Source organism: Protomyctophum bolini (assembly GCF_963924005.1).
Source record: "Protomyctophum bolini genome assembly, chromosome: 12".
NCBI lineage: Eukaryota > Metazoa > Chordata > Actinopteri > Myctophiformes > Myctophidae > Protomyctophum > Protomyctophum bolini.
Genome location: NC_137873.1, coordinates 25285308 through 25306423, shown reverse-complemented (window position 1 = coordinate 25306423; position 21116 = coordinate 25285308). Strand labels below are relative to the sequence as shown.

The 21116-nt window shown below is 40.2% G+C and overlaps 2 protein-coding genes across 3 annotated transcripts; both read left to right on the top strand.

The window, feature by feature from the left end:
- The first annotated feature begins 300 nt into the window (after positions 1–300).
- On the top strand, positions 301–7751 carry LOC308325041 (nuclear autoantigenic sperm protein-like). 2 transcript variants are annotated; one of them, XM_080777421.1, is made up of 15 exons: positions 301–412; positions 593–699; positions 1118–1198; positions 1483–1592; positions 1841–2169; positions 2416–2836; positions 3142–3233; positions 3314–3393; positions 3658–3731; positions 3890–4078; positions 4489–4625; positions 5455–5517; positions 6025–6117; positions 7050–7204; positions 7526–7751. In XM_080777421.1, exons 2-15 carry the CDS (start codon positions 599–601, stop codon positions 7530–7532), a joined length of 1932 nt encoding a protein of 643 aa, XP_080633547.1. In that variant the 5' UTR covers positions 301–412; positions 593–598; the 3' UTR covers positions 7533–7751. The 2 variants fall into 2 exon arrangements, with proteins under 2 accessions (XP_080633547.1, XP_080633546.1); XM_080777420.1 differs by having other exon boundaries at positions 1841–2836.
- Positions 7752–13848: 6097 nt separating this feature from the next.
- prdx1 (peroxiredoxin 1) lies at positions 13849–19211 on the top strand. The gene is made up of 6 exons (XM_080778045.1): positions 13849–13922; positions 14968–15084; positions 16178–16331; positions 16440–16562; positions 17584–17714; positions 18725–19211. Exons 2-6 carry the CDS (start codon positions 14979–14981, stop codon positions 18805–18807), a joined length of 597 nt encoding a protein of 198 aa, XP_080634171.1. The 5' UTR covers positions 13849–13922; positions 14968–14978; the 3' UTR covers positions 18808–19211.
- The last annotated feature ends 1905 nt before the right edge of the window (positions 19212–21116 follow it).

Here is a 21116-nt window from a genome sequence, read left to right as displayed (position 1 = left end):
GGAGGACACCTACTGGTTGACAAGTAGCACTGTTCAAGCACACACACACACACACACACACACACACACACACACACACACACACACACACACACACACACACACAATTTAACTCTATGACAGATACACGCACTGTCTGTCTGTCGGTCTATCTTCTTGATTTCTGTTTTTGTTGTTCACAGACAGTTATCCTGATGTTGTTTTCCCCTAGCTGTTATGTACTGTACCTTTAAGGTCATCTCCCTCGCTGATTTATTCACCCGGAAACAGATCGGAGGAGATGACATAATTACGCGCCAAGTTGAAACGAGCACAGCACTGAGCACTGTCTGAAGCGGTGGGGCAGAAACATCAGAGGAACAACGCTTCAACTTTTAATCATTATTTATCTGCACACTGAACTTACTCTTAGGTAAGTAAACACTTGTTCGATCAGTAGCTTGTTATCTTAGTAACATGTTACATATACACACACAAAACTTCAAATGTGTTACTTTTACATTCTGAAAACGCCATGTTGGCATGTGAAAGAAAGCGTCGGTCGTGAAACTGAAATCATATATCATAACCTGTGCTCCCAATTCCCATTCAGCTCGACATGGAAGAAGCAAACAAGCTGATCGGTGCTGGCAAGAAGCACCTGGTCATGGGAAAAGTACCGGAGGCTGTCAATGCCCTGCAAGAAGCCTGCAGTCTGCTGTGAGTTTTAAACGCGTCCTCATATGACCTACATTCATCACGTCATGACCTAGTACCGTGGGAAAGGGCTTAAATATGACCTACATTTAAAATGGGAGATGCAGTTGTCTTCACTTATGCTACAATGCTCTCCCAAATGATGAAACTCCTTGCCTAAACGGATTAGCTCTATGAAATCTTTGAAACGTCTGAAAACAAACCTAGCCATTTTTGAATGAATTGTATTTCATTTTTACTTGATTGTGTATCTGTAAATATCATTTAGTTTTAATGCAAAGGCCTCTGTTCTCTTAAACTTAAAAGAAAATAATACTGTTAAACCGTTTCACGTTGAAGGTTGCTACAGTATACAAAAAAAGGTTGTAGGAATGGTAAAGGTTTCATGATTTAAAGTGTGTCAAATTTTCTGTTTCTTAAGTGCTAAAACATATGGAGACACTGCAGATGAGTGTGGAGAGGCATTCTTCTTGTGTGGAAAAAGTCTGCTGGACCTAGCAAGGTGGGCATATTTATGAAGAAATGTAATTATCATGTTCACAAAACAATGGACTGTGTGTATATATACACACACACTACAGTTTCCAGTGTTTTTGTAGAATTACTGGCACATTTTTAAATGTAGGTAGTTTTCAAAATGGCTGTTGTGCCTGGTAGAGTAGATCAACTAAAAGTGCCCAGTCAAAATCTATCTGCACACACCTGGTGTTTGATTTCTTTGCACTTGGAAAAAATAACCAGTTCTGTGGGTTGTTTGCTTTGGTCATTGTCATGGTCTTCTTCTAGAATGGAGAACACAGTCCTGGGTAACGCTCTGACGGGAGTTCCTGAGGAGGAAGAGGACGGGGAAGATGAACGCAAAGACTCAAACATTGAGAGTACAGAAAACATTGACGGTGAGGAATAATTTACAGTCTTGGCATGGTCAGTTACTCATGTTTGAATACAAATTAAGCTTGCCACATATCTGATTTGAGGTCTCTTGTGTGGCCAAGCTCACAACGTGTCGACAAACTGCATAAATCAGGCTTTATTTGTGTGCTACTGCAGGAACCATCAAACCATACAGTAAAATATTTGACTCTGAAAGTGTAAATACAAATTGTACTGTTGCAGTGTTCTTTAATTAAAAAAATCTCTGCAGAGAAAACCAGGGATGAGCTGAGGATTCAAGTCTACGACGCCATGGCGGAGAAGGAGAATAAAACCGCAGATGCAGAAAAGGAGGGAGAGAAGAAAAAGGACCTGGAGAACGGTGGCAATTCGGAGAAACTGGCTGTCGATGCGACAACGGCTAAGGACAGCGGAGAGGACAAGGGCCAGACAAGTGGTGATGCGGAGGGTGACAAAAAGAAAGGGGATGAAGTTGAAGAAAAAATGGAAGAAGCTGTACAAAAGAGGGAAGATGAAGTAAAGGCAGGTGGGGAGGAAGAAACTGATGTTGAGAAGAAGTGTGAGGAAGAAAAAGTGAAGGTGGACAAGGAAAAAGTGAAGAAAGGCGAAGAACAGAAAGTGAAGGAAGGTGACGAGATTAAGAAAGGGGACAAACAAGAAGTGAAGGAAGGTGACGAGATTAAGAAAGGGGACAAACAAGAAGTGAAAGGGGACGAGATTAAGAAAGGGGACAAACAAGAAGTGAAAGGGGACGAGATTAAGAAAGGGGACAAACAAGAAGTGAAAGGGGACGAGATTAAGAAAGGGGACAAACAAGAAGTGAAGGAAGGTGACGAGATTAAGAAAGGGGACAAACAAGAAGTGAAGGAAGGTGACGAGATTAAGAAAGGGGACAAACAAGAAGTGAAGGAAGGTGACGAGATTAAGAAAGGGGACAAACAAGAAGTGAAGGAAGGTGACGAGATTAAGAAAGGGGACAAACAAGAAGTGAAGGAAGGTGACGAGATTAAGAAAGGGGACAAACAAGAAGTGAAGGAAGGTGACGAAAAGAAAATGAAGGAAGAGAAGAAAGGGGAGGAAGAAAAAATGGAGGAAGGTGAAGAAGAGAAAGTTGGTGTGGCAAAGGGGAAGAAAGGTGACCTAGAAAAAGAGAAGGTTGCTGATGAAAAAGAATGCAAAGAGGAGACCGCCAAAGTTCCGAAGGAGTCAACCGATGAAGAAGAGGAACCGTCAGAGGAAATGAAAGGTTATTTTCAATTCTAATCTTGGCAAACATTGAAACTTCTGGTGAATTATATTATGGCTCAGTCCTGAGAGCTGTGTTAATGCGGAAGGCTAATAATTGGTAGTATATATTGTTTTAAGGTTGACTTACCGGTACATTCATATAATTGCCATTTGTTCTCACTAATGCGGTACCATTGTCTACTCGGTCTGTGTCTTTGATTATCTAAATTTTTACTGGACCATGCACAAAATATTTTCTACTGATGTGCATGTTTTTAAAACATTTGCATATACTCAATTTTTCCCTCTGGGAAATTTGGGCAGATGAGGAAGAGGGGGGAGAAGATGATGATGACGTAGAGATGGAAGGTGATGCAGAAGGACAAGGGGATGAAGGAGACGCTACAGCTGATAAGGTACTCATCCAATCAACTCGAGTATCCTCCAAAATGACATGGCTTTGAGTTGCACGTCATTCATCTTTCACCGTCTTCAGGGCAGTGACGACGATGAGGAGGTTGGCAACCTGCAGCTGGCGTGGGAGATGCTGGAGGTGGCTAAAGTCATCTATAAAAGGTGTGATTAGCCGTAACTCGGGAATGTGTTTTTACAATTTAGGCATCTAGCGGGTATCCAGACTCTGAATGACTTAACATGAGAGATCAGAGCAAGCATGAACCCTAGTCTACGACGATAAATGGTTGAATAGGCAGAATGCAAAGGGTACAATGTATTGGGTTTGATTACCTGGTATCCAATTTATTTGAAACTTCTGATCGGTCTAAACAAAATGCTAAATTACACATGTTTTATAATGTTCATTTGTCCCTGCATTTCTAGGAAGGAAAGCAAGGAGGATCAACTCATGGCAGCTCAATCTTACCTGAAGTTGGGTGAAGTCTCGTCCGAATCAGGTATACTGAGAGCAGGCACTAATGGATATCTTTTTTTTTCCTTTATTAATATAATTGTCATAAATTAGTTGACCACTTTCAACCTGGCATCACGGGTACATTATTGTGCAACTGTTAACAAAGGATTGCCTTGTTTGATGGGAATATGAATTTCTTAGGGAACTACACTCAGGCCTTGGAGGACTTTCAGGAGTGCCTGAAGATCCAGTTGAAGCACCTGGATGCTGACTGCCGTCTTCTGGCTGAGACTCACTACCAAGTGGGATTGACTCATGACTGCCTCTTCCAATACAACCAGGCCATCGAGCAGTTCAACAGCTCCATCTCGGTCATTAACAGCAGGCTGGGTAAGCAAATAATACTTACGGTACATTTTTCTAAATGCATTAAGCATGGAATAAAAATGTCCTATGTCTGCTTCCATGGATCTTTACAAAAGTAGAGTTAGATATAAGTGACAGGTTTGACTGCTTGTAACCTAGTAGCAGGAAGCAGACTGACATTTAGAGTCTAGCACCAGGAAGAAAACGGACATTCTTCATCTAGTAGCAGGAAGGAGACTTTCTGCATTTGTACCAAAAGTATTGACTGTCTGAAAACCAGAACATTAATTGCTACATGACAGTGATGAGTTGTACTGTAACTGTATGTCGATACCATTTAAAGTGAAGGCTTTCCCAGTACGTTGAGCCACTTTGCAGTTGTCTCTTGTCAGTGTGGACAGCTTATCCTTAAACTCCATCTTTTCTGTCCCAAGCCAAACTGAAGGAGATACTGGACAAAGCAGAGGGTCCTGAGGCTTTGCCAGAGGAGAGGAAGGAGATGGAGGAGTTACAGGTGCTGCTGCCAGAGATCCGGGAAAAGGTGGAGGATGCTGCACAGGCTGAGAAAGAGGTACAACGATTTATCTTAACAATACTATCGAATTTATAAGTGCTCACTGCGTTCGCAATTAATCTATATACCTACTATCTATGGGCATGTCATTATCGGCAAAGAAATGGAATTCAAAGAAATGTGGGGTGGAGGGAAGTGGTTCAAATATCTGTTCAAACTCAAGAGTTTGTAGATTTTCTGTCTAGAAATGTATTGTATTGATAGAATAATCAATAGTTTCAGCACTACGGCTACTAGTGAGGTTCAGCCATGTGGCCCAGATTCAAGTAGGGGCGGTTGTTTAATTGAAAGTCAGTGTGGCAATAGCCTCGGAAACCCAGACGTTTTTATTTCCAGGGAGAAAAAAAAAGTCTGTCCGAGTCCACTTCAATTCGGCATAGAGTAGCGCAAACATCGCTTACTCTCTGCTGATTTCTGATCGTCTGCACCTTTGTTAAATTGACACACACGTACACATGTACACACTTTTTTTTTTTTTTTTTTACAGTCTATGGTACACACACTCCTCTCTCTGTCACTCTAAGTAATTAGTCTCATGTCACGCAGCTGCCCATAGTTTGGCGGATCCTGCAGCTGCCTATGCCATAAAAATCACATGTGTGAACTGAGTGGTGCAATCCCCCCTCTCTCTCTAGCAGACGCAGCACTACCCCTCTCTCTGTTTCTGGTGCCCCCTACTGGTATTAATAAGTCACATACTCGTGCTCACTGATACAGGTACACGGACACTGCTGGTTGTAGGAGTGGTTGCACCACTCACAAAGCATAGGTGAGTTCCAGGCTAGTGTGGCAAGCAATACAGTTATGAAAATTCTTGCTTTTTCAGAACGGTGGCCCCACCGTTTCAGCTACCATCGGACGAAATGGCATGGACTCTCCAGCTTCCACAGTAAGCCTCACTGTTTGGAGACTGGTTATTCATGCTGCAGGGATGAAAAGTTTGAAGATGTTTAGTAATATTGTACATAAACAAAGACCAGTCTACTACAAACTCTAAATTGAGATTATTGCTTTCCGTCTTGGTCCTCCTCAGTGGTTCACTAATTAACAGCAACCTTAATGGTGCTGCTGTTTAAAACAAAGTAAACAAGGCCATAACCTGGAAATTAACCCAGGCATGCTACCAGTACTCAATTAAAGACTTTGTTTATAAAAGACATTTCCAGGTAGACTTAGTTAGGAAGCTTAAGTATAAGCATCCATGACTTAACCACAATGTTTAGCTAGCAATGACTGTACAGTTTTCTGGTACATTTTGTAATGTTTTAATTCAATTGGAGATAAAACAGTCCATTAAAGTTACTGTAGGATTTACAGCTGAAACTGAATAGATGTATTTGTCTATGGTTTTTTCTTTTTTCAAGTTTCTCTGACAATTTCAATGTGTATCCTCCAGATTTCTCTGAAGTCACCCGCTAAAGTCACTTCTGCTAAAGAAGAGGCTTCTAAGACTCCTGTGTCTAACATCTCCCACCTTGTCAGAAAGAAGGTGAGGGAATGAGTATTAAGTCAAATCAAACCTCATGACAAACTACTTGGGGGGGGGGGGGGGGGGGGGTTGAGTGTTCCCAGAAAGTAGGCTTTGTTTTGGTGAGTAGCAAAGTGTATTTTATTATTAGACCAGGCTGCTCTACCGTGATGTGTACAACGGCTCTAAAATAACTGTTTAGGAGAACTCCTAACTCTATGGAACAGAGCTACCGTACTTAATAGGGGATTCACACTATGGTCGTGGTAGTGTGAATTATGCATACCGTTCCCGTTCCGAGAACTGATTGCCCAACCGTACCCGGTATCTCAATCAAGTCTCGGATACGGATTGCTGCAATGTGAAAGCCATCCGTACTAAAAGGAGGAAGTGGACTATAATCATTTATATATTTTTATGATGACACATTATTTTACCTTGGTTGTAGTTCTACTTGACTGTTGACAAAGAATGATTGATAATCCGCTAGTGTTTGAGTAGCACAGCACGAGCCGTGGAAAACAAACGCATGCAGCTATGACAAACATACCAAGGTTTAGTCAGTGACGTCACTGTTAACATACCAAGGATATGTACGTGATGCAAACGAGAGACCGTTGCTGTTTAAGACCATCAGCGCAATGACATTTTCTGTCTCCCAAAGCCCCATAGTCCACAGTGCCCCTCTGAGGCACATAAGTAGAATGAAGTGTACCCGGGTGTGCTGTTAAATCTCGGCCAATGTGAATCATGGCCAGTGAGGAAACTATATTCGGGAACCGTTCGAATCAAAAGGACTCTGTCCGTTTCAGAGTGACTCCCCTATAAAATATATTTACTGTTCAAGCCTGAGTAAGTGACTATGCAAAACTTTCTGTGACAAATGAGTACATGGCTTCTACAATGTTGCACCATACAAATCTCACGTTTTGACTGAACCCATATGTTTTCAGAGGAAGCCTGAGGAGGAGAGTCCAGTGAAGGAGGGATTGGCCAAAAAGGTGAAGCAGAGTGAGGATGAGAAGGTCCACACCAATGGAGAACAGGAGAAGCCTCACACTAACGGAGATGCTGTGGCTTCTAGTGCCAACAAGATGGAGGTGGAGAGGTATGAACCTTATCATATTTATTCTACTGCTTTTAAAGTATACTACAAGTAGATCCCTAAACCCATAAACAAGGCTGCTGGAGTGTTCCTAGATTTCACTGCTGTAGAAATGGTATCTATGTAATGGCAATTGTGCCTCAGTGGGTCTCACTCTCAACCACTGTAGTCTGTTATGATGTACTATTCTGTATGCAAGTGCAGATGCAGCAACTGTCCTGGAACATTAAATCAAGCGAAACCATTTACACATTCTTAAGTGGTGCCTCTCGGCCCGTCGTCATTAATAAGTTCTTGCTATTCTTGCTGCGGTTTTTCTTGCAGCCAGTGAATCTGAGATCCCTTCTAGTTCTTTGTCTCCAAGACTCCATCCAAGGACAGACTCAATGCAACATGACAAGCTGTGAAATGTGAATGAATGTCTTGAGCAGTTGTAAGCTCTTAAATGTTGAGCGGTTGTAAGCTCTTAATGTGCAGTTGTAAGCTCTTAAATATGCAGTTGTAAGCTCTGGAATGTTCTTGTAAATATGTGTTTATATGTAATTCACATTTTGTAAAAGGTTAATAAAGATTACTGTTTGGAATATAGTTCGATTTGTTTTGTGCTGTTCTGATGGGTCATTATGGAGAAGTAGAACTGATTAGAAATTGAATGTCAAACGAATTAGTCACTTTGAGCTAAAGTAGGGATGGGCAATTAATCGGTCTTCACATCGGTATCGGCCAATTTGGCCTTAAAATGAAATCTATCAAGTCAAAATGATTTAGCAGTTTTCTTTCAACATTATGTTGCAAGATAAATTAAAAGGCCTTTTGCGACAAAGGCTGCAATCAGTGTTAGTGTTATGGGTCAACATTTCAATTGTGCATCCCTAGTTTGGAATAAAGGAGCATTGCTTTTTTTCAAATTCAGTGTATAAGCCTTTTTCTTTTAGACTGCACAATAATTAATACAGAATGAGAGCATATAGACATTGGTTATATCGTCTAACGGCAATTAATTATCGATCTGCCAAAATGTCGTCTCGGTACAAAAGCCGTGGATTTGCAAATACAGTTGTTGAACCTTGACAAACCTTTCTTTATATAAACCTAAATGCTGAGTTTGTGTACTTCCAAATAAATGTATTGGACCTATTGAGCTACAATCCAGGATTCCAACTTGGGTGGTCTAAATCCCTGCATGACTAGTGAGATATTGTGTTTGTGAGCTTGAGCGGATGCGTAGCAGGTGTGGGAGAGGGAATAATTGAGAACAGTGCTCATGTCATGTCCTGCTGTGAGGGGACAGTAGTGTCTGAGGCCCTCCTGCTGAGTCTACTGTTGTTGACCTTTCAAGTCAAGCCTGTACTTGACATCCAATCAGGCTCACACTGAGTCAGTCTTTATTCCTTTCTCTCCCCCCTAGGAAGTGTCGTGTGATATTTCATCATTAGTCACTGAAAACCACCACACCACCATGGACCTGCTCTGCTATCCTAGACTTTTTACTGCAGTGGGATTGTCAGTTACACTCTGGGTAGATTTATAAATTAAGGAGAAAAGTTTGTGTGTATAGCACATTTCAACAAGGCAATTCAATGTGCTTTACATTAAGCAATAAGCATTGAGACAAAACAGCATTACTGCACATTATAAATGGGCATTTTATTTGAAAAAAGCAATAGCAATACGTAAACTTCAAATGTATTGGCACATCACGTTTACCTTATTTACATGTGTAAATAAGGTGGGTGAGATATATAATTCAACAATAGTAATAAAATGGAAAATATGAGAATAAAATTGATAGACCCCAACTGCTGATTATATGGCCTGTTTTCTTGTGCTAACTAACACAACTATTCATAACAATAACAGTATATTATTCTCTTTCTATCAGTGTGCATCCCCTACACAAGCCATTATCTTTATTACACAGTGGCAAAAGGTGAAGCAGTGCATTTGTAGCTTTTAAAGGAAAAAAGAATACCCCACAGGCATTTGCAAAAAGAGAACTGGTGATGAACAAGAGTGCCCTTCAAACATCCAGTTGCTTTTTAATTAATGGTGGAGCAGATGTGCCTAATTATCAACCTATTGTGGGCTGAGAGGTGTGCTTGGGCCAACGTTTGATCGCTAGCTCGCAACTGTGTTTCTATTAAGGAGGTTTTTGTCCATCCGCTGTTATCGGGCCCTTCATCCCGTGTCCATGGAAACAACATTGAAGACATGGCTCTGTGATAGAGGAGAGAAGTGGCCTTCTGGACGGTCTGTTTGTACACCTTATGAGATGTCTGCCTATAGCAGCAAATGTGCCCCTGGCAACAGAACTACAGTTTTATTGTGCAATTTTCTCTATCAAATCACAAGTGTTATTGCCCACAATATGACACAAATATGTGTCAATGTCTTTGTTTAAAATTTATTTTAAACTTCAAATGCTGCATTCCTTTTCTTTGTCCATGTTTTGGTAACGGCAACATTCAAAAATATGTAATTACTTCTGTGATTCCTGTGGATATAATTACATGTAGCCCAGTGGTTTTCGACCATTTTCATATCAAGGCCCATTATTTATTTGAATTTGAGCCACGGACCTGATGAGATTTAGCCTCTCAGACGCAAAACTAAAGAATATTTTGTTGTCGTTGTATAATATTTTGTCCACTATCCATGCTGTATCCATGCGGTGGATTGTGCAGTCTGGGTAGGGAATTAGGAAAGGAGCCAGCTTAGGTGACATCTAGTTATGATGCCTCTCGGGCGTCTCCCTGGTTATGTCCCACTGGGAGGAAACACGTCTCGGGGGTCCCCAGGAGGAAGTCACTAATGTTGCTCTGAAGAGGGAAGTCTGGAGCTCTCTGGTGGAGCTGTTGCCCCCGCAACCCGACTACGGATAAGCGGTTGAAGATGGATGGATATCCATGCTGTATTGATGTTGGTACCATTAGCTGAGAGATAACAGGCAAAATAACAATTCTTAATTACATTCTGTAATTGTGTATAGAGCTGTAGACTACTTGTACATTAAGTAATACAGATGTGAAATGAAACCAAATGGACCCTTACTACCTGGAACCTCCCCAAGGACCACTGGTGGTCACCGGACCACTGGTTGAAAACCACTGATTTAGCCTACAAGCAGTCCATGTTCACACTAAGAACTTGACCATTTATGGAAAAAAAACAAATAAATTAAAATATTTCCACCATGACATTTTCAAAACAATTTGTAACTTCCTGCATAACATTTCTAGGCCTAGAATAACATTAGCCCTGGACTAAACAGAGAGCAAATGGTTTGGTTGATTTCTTTTTTTTCAGGAGTGATGACTGGTACTGTGCAACATATAGAGCAAGGGTGTATTTAACTAAGGCTAAAGCCTCTGTCATTATGCAAACATACAGTACATACTGTAGCAGCAGTGAAGAATGTACAGGAAGTGAGACCCGCTCACTGTACTGCAGTGAACAAAACAGTGTTTCCACAACCCACCACTATCCTTTATAGTAATGCCAACGGGCCGATGGCACAATTTAGCAACGCAGGAGCAGTCCTTTGAAGACATTCAAAGGAAGATAGAACAGTGCATGATCATTTCCTTTTGTGTGTGTTCCTCAAATATAGTCTTATATTTTTCAGATCAACCATACTGATGGATTTGATTTTATAGAGATTTTTGCGAACGCAGTGTGAGCACTTACTATGAGACCTAGCAGATCATGTCTGTCTGTCTGTGTGTCTGTGTGTCCGTGTGTCCCCCCTTTGTGCCCATATATGGAGCTGAGTGATTTGTTTGTGATTGATGCAACACACTCCATATTTGGACGTATAGCTGCTTTGGGGACTCCTTATATGGTTATGGCTAAGTTAAAAACTTAACTTAAAAATAACTTAACTTAAAAAAAAAAAAACTTAAAAATAAATCTTAAAAAAACCCAAATATGTATGAGCTGCGTTCGCTTCCCGCGTTTGCGCGTCTTGTATATAGTCTGTAATCAAATGTTCCATTATCTGTTGGTACAGTAATCTTGTTTTCTGCTATAACCTTGGGCGGGGGATCACACAGCTAAATTGCAGTTGTATTTTATTTCTCAATTCATTTTTTTGTTTTATTTCCATGGTTTACTGTGATGTTCAATCCTTTCTGTCTGAAGAAACATAATATCTGACTCCCCCTGGGGTATATAAAATAAATTGAATAAAAGGATTTTGAAAATATAACAAGAGAAAGTTGTGGGAGTACAATTGCGCTGCTTAAAAAAGCTGCAAAATGTGAAGCTGCAAAATGTGAAGGTGGCTGGTCACTCACCTCCCCCCTGTAGCAGGCCGACTCATCGCCGCCAGAGACGAGTCCCATGTTTTTGTGTTTTTAAACTTGCTGTAACACAAAAAGCCAATCTGGGGACAAATAAACTTGACATTGACCTTGTGATAAACAAACAACAATAACCAAATATGGTAGGGGTATTCTCCTGTTTGTATATTAGCTGACTGAAATTATTAAAACAGACCAAACATGTTTTTGCACACAATAAATGTGTTCATGACAGGTGTGTAGGACATAATTCACGCATAGGCTATAGACCTATATTTCATAAGGAAAGACTAGCTCTGATCCATAGCCCTAGGGCAGGCTAATGCCCTTGCTGCCATTGCATTATGGACCAGAGCTAAGCCAAGACAACTTGCTACACTACAGTACAAGTGAAGACAGGTTGTATATGCTGAATAAGAACAAACACACACACACACACACACACACACACACACACACACACACACACACACACACACACACACACACACACACACACACACAATCTTTGTGAGGACACACACACACTATTTCCGGCTTAATTAAGTCCTCCTGCTCTGAGGAATCTTGTTACATTTCAAACCAAATATGCTACATTTCCATAAACTGGCCATTGCTATAGCAGTTGTTTGATGACAAATACCTGTTGTTTACCTACCAAGATAATCGTCGTGATAATGACATGAAATTAAAGTCTTGTAGTTGTAATGATCTTCTCCAGGAGTATATGGACTTAGTGCACTGCAAATACATGCTGTGTACAGTATGTAGGGCAGCTTGAGGGCAGCTTCATTACACCAAACAAGCATGAGATAAGAAGAATAATAAAGTGTGAATCTGTAGTGGGTTGTCTGCAGTAATTGGCAATTTCAAAAATCTGTTGCATGTAAAAGATTTTTTGAATGCATGATAAATTGTTCATAGCCAATGAAACAATAATAAACAAAAAATAAAACTTTGAAACTTTTTGGAGTACGCAGCCTAAAGTATGGGGATCAGGGTACGAAATTTGAGAAACACTGTTGACATGGTTAGACTTTCAGTTCCACAGAGCAGTTGGGAACTGTCGTCAAAGTGCCCTTGAGCAAGACACTCTCTAAAATGTATATTTATATTAAATGCATTTAACATAATTTTTAGTCTAAATTATGTTAAATGCATTTGATATAAATAGTGTTACCTTATAGCAGTGATTCTGACTCAAAGTGGGATATATGGGGACCTTGGGATGGTTACAGGGGTTTGCAGCTAAATGAACAGCTGCTGCTATTATTTCACCAGCTAGATATAACGTCATGTAGAATGACTTTATTTTCACATCAAGGCCCTTTCAGCATTTCAGCCACGGACCACCATTTGATGACATTTAGCCTCTCAGACCCAAAACCTACAAATAGTTTGTGCAATTGCATGCTGTATTGATGTAGCACGATTAGAACAAACGTTGATCAAATTAACAATTCTGCTACATACTCTCTAGTCTAAATATTTAGAATCTTGTAAATTAAGTAATGCAGATGTTTAACAATATAATTTAATTCTCAAGAGCATAAAATGAAAACAAATCCATTTGGTTTCATTTTGCTCTCAAGAGGTTGAACAATTAGTGAACATAAAAGAGAAACGACCGAGTCCATGCACGTACCGTACGGTTGTAGAATTCTGTAGGCCTATGCATGTGTAACAGCACAAATCTTCTCTAATGGGGGCCCCGGGCACAACATAATGTAAAATTTGTATTTGTGGGGGGCTTCATGTGCTATAACATGAAAATGTTTGAGAACCATATGCAGTAGCCTGCCCTATAGGCTACTATAGACCTTATTTGGCATGGGATGGGAGAGAGGAGAGGAGCAATCACATGATGAAATCTCATGACTGTGTGCTCATGCTGCGTTAACATGGATTATTAGATAAAATATGTCAAATAAATGTTGCTCTTTGGCCTTCTAATTCATTTAATAGTAGCCTAAGATATGACAAATAACACCTTTTTGAACAAGCAAGTTCTGTATAAGATAGATGGGGCATTTTTGTCCATTTATGTCCTTCTTCATCCTTATTTGTCATCATAAAAGTGGTTTCACAATAAGGAGATCGTGTAAAATTCCCATCCGGCTAGAGGCAGAAATGTGCAAAGTCATGCTCTATCATTGCGGTAGACAAACTAGTCTGGGATTGCAAGCCTGTAATTGATATTCCGTAGTACGACGGTGTCGCTGGCCAAAAACAAGTGATCTACAAGCTAACAGGCGTCGCAATCTGTCGCGTTGATATCTTGTAGATCGGTTCTTTTTTTGCGAGGTCCGGTTGGCTAAACGTCAGTTACTATCGCGAGAATTGAACTGGCGTATATAGTCTCAAGCGATCTTGGCACATTTGCATTCCTCATTCAGACTGCCGAGGTGATCAAAGCTGAGGTATGTACTATTATATTATGTATTCAACCAATTTGAACCAGATACATTATGTTATGTTATGTAATATGTTATGTAGTCTTTACTAGTGCTATGTTTACCCTATTGGCGTATACCTGTTAACTTTCACTGCTCATATAATTCAAAGCTTATTCATTGAACATATAATTTATAGCAAACCAAACCACTTATTTATATTTAGATACGTGGTGTAAATGTAGTAGGTAGCCATTTGTATGTGTAGGCTATTATGTACTAATAATGAATGAATGTAAGATTGTAGGCCTGATAAACGAACCGTACGTACGGGCACTTTGATTTTCACATACTAACTGTATAGGCTACTATAGTGAAACTGAAAGTCTGAAACATTTACGGTAATTTCGATGCACTTTAACACTAATGCTTTTCGGAACAGTAGCCTACCATTATTTCTTTTGATAGACTATTAGTTGTATGGCTATTGGTATTTATTTGACAGTTTATTAGGTCAAATTCCAAAGTACACTCAAGCGAAATAATTTCACCTTGACCAGTGAACTCAGGAAGATCGATCATCGTCAAAGTAAGCTAATCGGAAAAAGAAAAAAAAGAAAAAAGTAAGCTAATCGACTGGAGCTTTGAAGCCTACAGCAGGCTTTTGTTTAGCAGGTGCTTTGGTTGTAGGCATTCGGAACTGTGGATTTGCCAATGGGGACATTTAAGTATGCAATTAATTTCCATTCGTGGTGGTGGGTGGGTGATTCACAGTAGCATAAGCCTATTACTATAGTAGGCAATAAGACGGAGCCACAAATCCTTGCAGTTGCAATGCAAAAGTATTGCTTTCAAATCTGATCACATACTGACATATAGGATAGTCTGTAGAATAATAACTGCCCATGTGATGAATTGGTGTCTGTCTGTCTGTCTGTCTGTCTGTCTGTGTGCATGTCTCATTAAACATAAAAACATAAAAATTGGGTTGAGACCATTTCTCTTTCCTGTCTTGCAGTATAGCCTTAACAAAACCCCATCAAAAACTAAACTTTCGTCCTTTCACATATAGTCCTACTGAAAATGGCTGCAGGCAAGGCACACATTGGGAAACTGGCCCCGGACTTCACAGCCACAGCGGTGATGCCAGATGGACAGTTCAAGGACATCAAGCTGTCAGACTACAGAGGTAACGCAACATCACTGAACCGAGGAAATGCTTTGATCCTGCTTCTGAATCCCTGCTTTGGGATCCTCTTATTGTGGATTGGAATTGAATAGGTTACATTTACACAACTAAGGATAACACATGGATTAAAGCGAAATAGAATCTCACAGCTGAAAATGTTTGTATGACCCTCACCAAGTCCTATTATGTGATTTGTGAAACAGTGCCCCCACACACCAGTGCTGTTCCCTAAACAATTAACACAATATGTAACATTATGTTTTACTTATATTCTTCCTGCTGTTCTACATACTGCCAAGTGCCAACCAGGTGAAGAAACCACAGATTGATGCTTTAACCTTTTGCTTTCATATGAAATATCAGACACCGTCAGGGTTTCATGGAAGATTCTTCTGAATATATTGATAGTTTGACAACTTTATGCTACTTTATCTACAAGCATTGAACTTGTAGATCGGCTACATGCGGCGCAACATGTAGCCAATCTGGAAAACTAATCCATTATAATGTAAAAGACTAGGGCATCTGTTATTAGCATCCCTATTTTGGGCACATCTTTTTGAGGGGCGCCAGCCCCTCCTTAGCTTGTGTCACATCACATTTGCCATTCACAATGAAGTGAGAATTTACTTCATATGTGTCTGAACAATTCAGCTTTTTGTGGCAACACAAATATTAAATGCCGTTGACAATGAATGGAGAATTTACCTCATATGTGGATGAGCAAATCGGCTTTTCTAAACACAGTGCAACTGTTTTAATTCAGCTCGGGGCTTATATATATCACATAAATTCAGTTGTCATCTTACGATGACTTTATGATGCATACCCGTTCTGTTCTTTGACTATATAGAAGTGTCTATTTGTACGCCTCTAAATGTTTTGATGAATTGAACAAGATGGACTCTCTTGTAAACAAGTGTAATGCTTAATTGGGCCTGCGTTTGGTTGGTTTTCACCACCAAGTGTCACTGTTGTGCAGCCTAACACATTACTTTATTGAATTAACAAATGACAACATTAATGTTGTCATTTGTGTGAAAACGTTGTCATCAGTGAAATGTCCCTTTAATAGTGTCTTCTTCCCTTATAGGGAATTATGTTGTATTTTTCTTCTATCCTCTGGACTTCACCTTTGTGTGTCCAACTGAGATCATCGCTTTCAGTGACGCAGCAGAGGAGTTTAGGAAGATCGGCTGTGAGATCATCGGCGCCTCCGTGGACTCCCACTTCTCCCACTTCGCATGGTACAAATTGGTCACAGTGATAGCAAACACCCACTTTCTAGTGTTTCACTGTACATGTTAGTGATGTTACTCCTACAAACTAATTTCGGCGTGTCCATGTTCTTACAGGATCAACACACCTCGTAAGCAGGGCGGTCTGGGTCCAATGAAGATTCCGCTGGTGGCTGACACACGGCGCTCCATCTCCACCGACTATGGAGTGCTGAAAGAGGACGAGGGTATCGCCTACAGGTGGGAATGACAATATCACGTGGCCATCACTGAAGCTTCATCGCATGCTGCAAATAAATTATTTCGAAAATCTAAAGATTTGTAGATCGTAAAACAGGCAGACAGACAGACCTTTATTGATCCTAAGGGAAATTCTGTTGTCGTGGCAGCACTGCAGTAAGGATGAAACAAAGATTCATACAGTTATGGTTAAAAGAGAATAATTTTAACCATACACTAATTAAAATAGGTAGAAAAATATAAAAGACCACTTAACATGATCCAACCTGGCCATCTGCGTCTGGTCTGGTGCAGTGTGCATAATGATTAATGAATAACATCCAGCAGGTAGAAATAGAGGAATAGGTATCGTGTGCATGCAATCACCAATAAAAACGGCATATAAATAGACTTGAAGGCCTACAATAAAGACTGACCTAGCTGTCTGCACTTGTATTGATCGGGTTAGCATAGGGTATCATTTGCAGAGTATAAATGTAGACATTGTGACAAATGACACCATCATGTTGACAAAGTATGAATTAGGCTTTTGATTCCCGCAGTCCACTTCCCTAAACATTAGGAACAACTAGATCACTGAGCTGTCTAATCATTCCCTGTGTTTATTGTGTCAGCCTGGTGCATTGAAACATTATTCAATGCACTTCCCTAGGGCGGCCAGACAGCTCAACCAGTTATGTCGACAGATCACCTCCATGTACTGGATTTATTTCAGACCTCGGGACCTGGGATGTGCATCACCCCTTCTTATCTGTCCTCACTTTGTTCTCCCTCCTGAATAAAGTAGAAAATGTTACCCTGAAAGTGTAAAGGTTTACCCATAAGGACTTTGCTGTGTACCTGGGTTTATTTATCCCCATCACAACACCAACCAGTCAGTCACCAATCTATATGGGGGAAAAGACGATTTTGACATTGTGTTCTATAATTTATGTACCGGTATCCTACCCATTTAATAATCTTTCGTGAATCTGTGCACAATCAAATCACAAAACAAATATTGTAATCCATGTGATTTCAGAGGGCTGTTCGTCATTGATGACAAGGGCATATTGAGACAGATCACCATTAATGACCTTCCGGTGGGACGCTCTGTCGATGAGACCCTGCGTTTGGTCCAGGCCTTTCAGTTCACAGACAAGCATGGAGAAGGTATTGTGCTACTGCCATTAACTGATCGCTCCACACACTGTGGCAATACGAAAAGAAAACATAATCACGGCCATCTTATATGTTTTATGTGGCCTGAAGACAAGAATGTGTTTAAAGTGGACTCCCAAGCAAAGAAAAGAGAGACATTGTAAATTTGTAATAATAGTAGTGCCAGCCTATTGTAAGCCACACCTCGCCTACACTGCTCTGCAACTTGTTGCACCATCCACATGACCTGACCTCTGTGATGCTGGTAATTTAATTCTTGTACAGCTTATTTTCCTTCATACAGTGCCAAAGTATCTCAGACAGGCTGCTCACAGAGTTAATGCCATCTTGATGGGGGCAAAGACCATACGTAATCGTATATGCTTGCCCAGGTTCAAAGGCTGATGCACTTATCAGGGTTAAAATTCACCTTTCATTTTCTTTCTAATGAGAGAGGATTACAGGAGAGGAAATGTTTGGTGGTTTTGAACTATGGCAAATCCCAAATTATACTGTACCTTCAAGTCTTGAAAGGGCATAGCTTCAAAATGTGATATTCATGAAGGCACATGCTGTAATAGCTCGTGAGTATTTTTAGTAGTACATGAATTCATTGTTTTACACCATTATACAATGGTATGGAATGCTGCCATTCATAAAATGTGTCCACAAAGATTAATTTAAAGATTTAGAACATTTAAAAAATGTTCAGAAGAACTCCTTTCTTAAATCCAGACCAACAGATTGTGTGATCTGTCTACTATACAGTACAAACAACATCCTTTCGGAAAAGGGTGATTGCTTGACCCTTGGAAAAAAAGACTTAAGTAATTGCTAAGAAGATAATAGATAGTTACAGCACTACTTGTGTGTTCAGCAATACACCTGCCAGTGTGAAGTTGATCGCTGAATGTTTTCAACAATTGAGACAAACAGACAAGACAGACAGACAGACAGACAGACAGACAGACAGACAGACAGCAATAATAATGAAATAACATAATATTTATTTATCTTTTCAGTGTGCCCAGCTGGCTGGAAACCAGGAAGTGATACCATCAAGCCTGATGTCAAGAAGAGCAAAGAATTCTTCTCCAAGCAGTAATAATGCCACGACCACAGTGTGCAGCCTACTGTAGGAGACTATAGAGATTACAAATCCAATATTGAACAATATTGAAGTCAGTCAATGAACCACTGTGCCTGAGGAAAAAGGGGTAAAGGAGACAATTTCAAGCCAACACACCCCATCTGTTATGAGTTTATAGTGGGTATTTTTTTTAAAGAAACTGTGTTAAATGTATAATTGTGTTTACACTATCATTTGTGTTTGTAGTGTACTAAATATAGATCTTACTTCATTCCTTGCTAATGTAAAACCCAAGGTCTGAAGGTCAGTAGATTAAAGCTTTTCATGGTAAGGAGGTGACAAATATTTTTTCTTTTTTTATACAGTGGATGACTGAAATGTCCTTCCATTTAAATAAAGAATATAAAATAAAATACACAGCACTGTGTCCCCTGCTATTACACATAAAACATGTATCGCATATTTAATATGAATGGTGATTTAGACCATTTTTTTTAGATTAGATGTGTCATCATGGGGCAGCACAATCAAGTTGTCTTTACAAGAAATCTCTAAGAAGAGACTACCAGCACTCACGGATATGTCATTTAAGGCACTTTTATTATTTTCTGGTTGGCATAGTATGCTGCAGACAGCACAACGTAGCCTACGTGTTTCGGCTTGGAGCCTTCGTTAGCGTTGCATGCTATAAATAACAGGAAGTGTCACTTTTATAGTGTCCTGGAGTAGGCCTACGACATCTTCCCTTGTCCGTGTCGATACAAACAACAAACAGCCAAAACCCAAAAGTGCAATCATAATACAGCAAAATACACATTAATATATGGGGTTTGTACAGGACTTATAACATTGCAGGTATTAGAGAATATATTGTGCAAAATTAGCTGCAATGTTTTTTACTTTTTTTGACAAGACAGGTTGAGCAACAAACCAAAATTTGAAAACACTTTAGTTGACTAATACAGGCAGCAAAATCAAGGACCTTGCACACACACGATCAGCGTCATATATTGGTACAAATTACATCTTTAAGTAAGTTGACACAATGATTGAAAGCGTTTTAGATATGTTATATGTTTTTTTATTGACACTGCAGTTGAATTATTTGTTGGTCACTCTCCTCAATCCGCAATCCTGTTGATGGTCCTGGCTCCTGGGCCGTAGGGGAAGTAATGGGCATGCATTACTTTATGGGATGGTTTGTCCAACCTGTTGAAGACGCAGGCATGTTACAGACCTGTGAGGTCTGGATCGCAAGAGACAACATCAGGGGAGAGCTGCCAGGCAGCCACGGCCTCGTGGATAGAAGGCATATCCTTTTAGCACTAGCAGTATCTCAAGTTCCTGATTTGTTGTTTTTCAAGTTTAGTTTTCAATTGTTTGGACTTGTGTGGTAAATGAGGACAGGTAAATGAAATACCCCAAAATGTACTTGCTGGACCTGTCCTGCTGTCCACTTTGTGGAGCCAGCTTGTCACCCAGCCTTTCCACAAGATGCATTTGAAATAAATGTATATAGTTAAAAAATAAAATGTATGTTTCGTACACATTCAACTAAGAGGACAGCTCTAAGTTAGGACCTAACTTAGAACTGTCATGACTCCTAACTGTTAGGTCCTCTTGGGAGGAAGGACATCTGGTGCATGGCTTTTTGTGTGACTCAAAGGCTGTGCTTGTTTAATAAGGAGCTTGTTACATGTTACATGATGCACTGTAGTTACAGAGTATACATACTTGTATAACTCATTGGTTCTGGGCGTGAACAGACTATGGTTTGCGAAAGTTGCGACATTGAGGGGGCAGAAAACATAGACTAGAAGAGCCACTGGAGTCTGGACTGGCCCCATGAAGTGAACGGATTTGTCGTAACTCTGTCTGACTTTATGGCTCTGGGAGGGAGTAGTACAGTTTCAGCCAATCAGCGTATAAAAACAAGTGACGTCATCTCAACGCGCTGTACACTTTCCTCTCCAGCATGCTCGCTGGCGTATTCCAGTCCACAATTTCTAGTTCCACTTAGCAACAACATTAGCAACTACAAGAAAAGTAAACTACAAAGTATTATGGCTGAATCAGCTATAAACGATTTTTGCCGTCTCTGCAAAGAGAATTGTCGGAAAGGCGGTCGTTTAACGAACACCAAGAAGATTTACGAACGTGAAGGACCTGACATCAAAAGCGTTTATCAGCGTCTCTTTGCAGTGGGTCTACAGCTGAAGCCACAGGACGACAAATCATTTCGCATTTGCAGCAAGTGCTGCAGGATGATTAAAACAATAGAGGAGGTGTTCTTAACACTCAGGAAATGGAAACTTTCCGAAGAC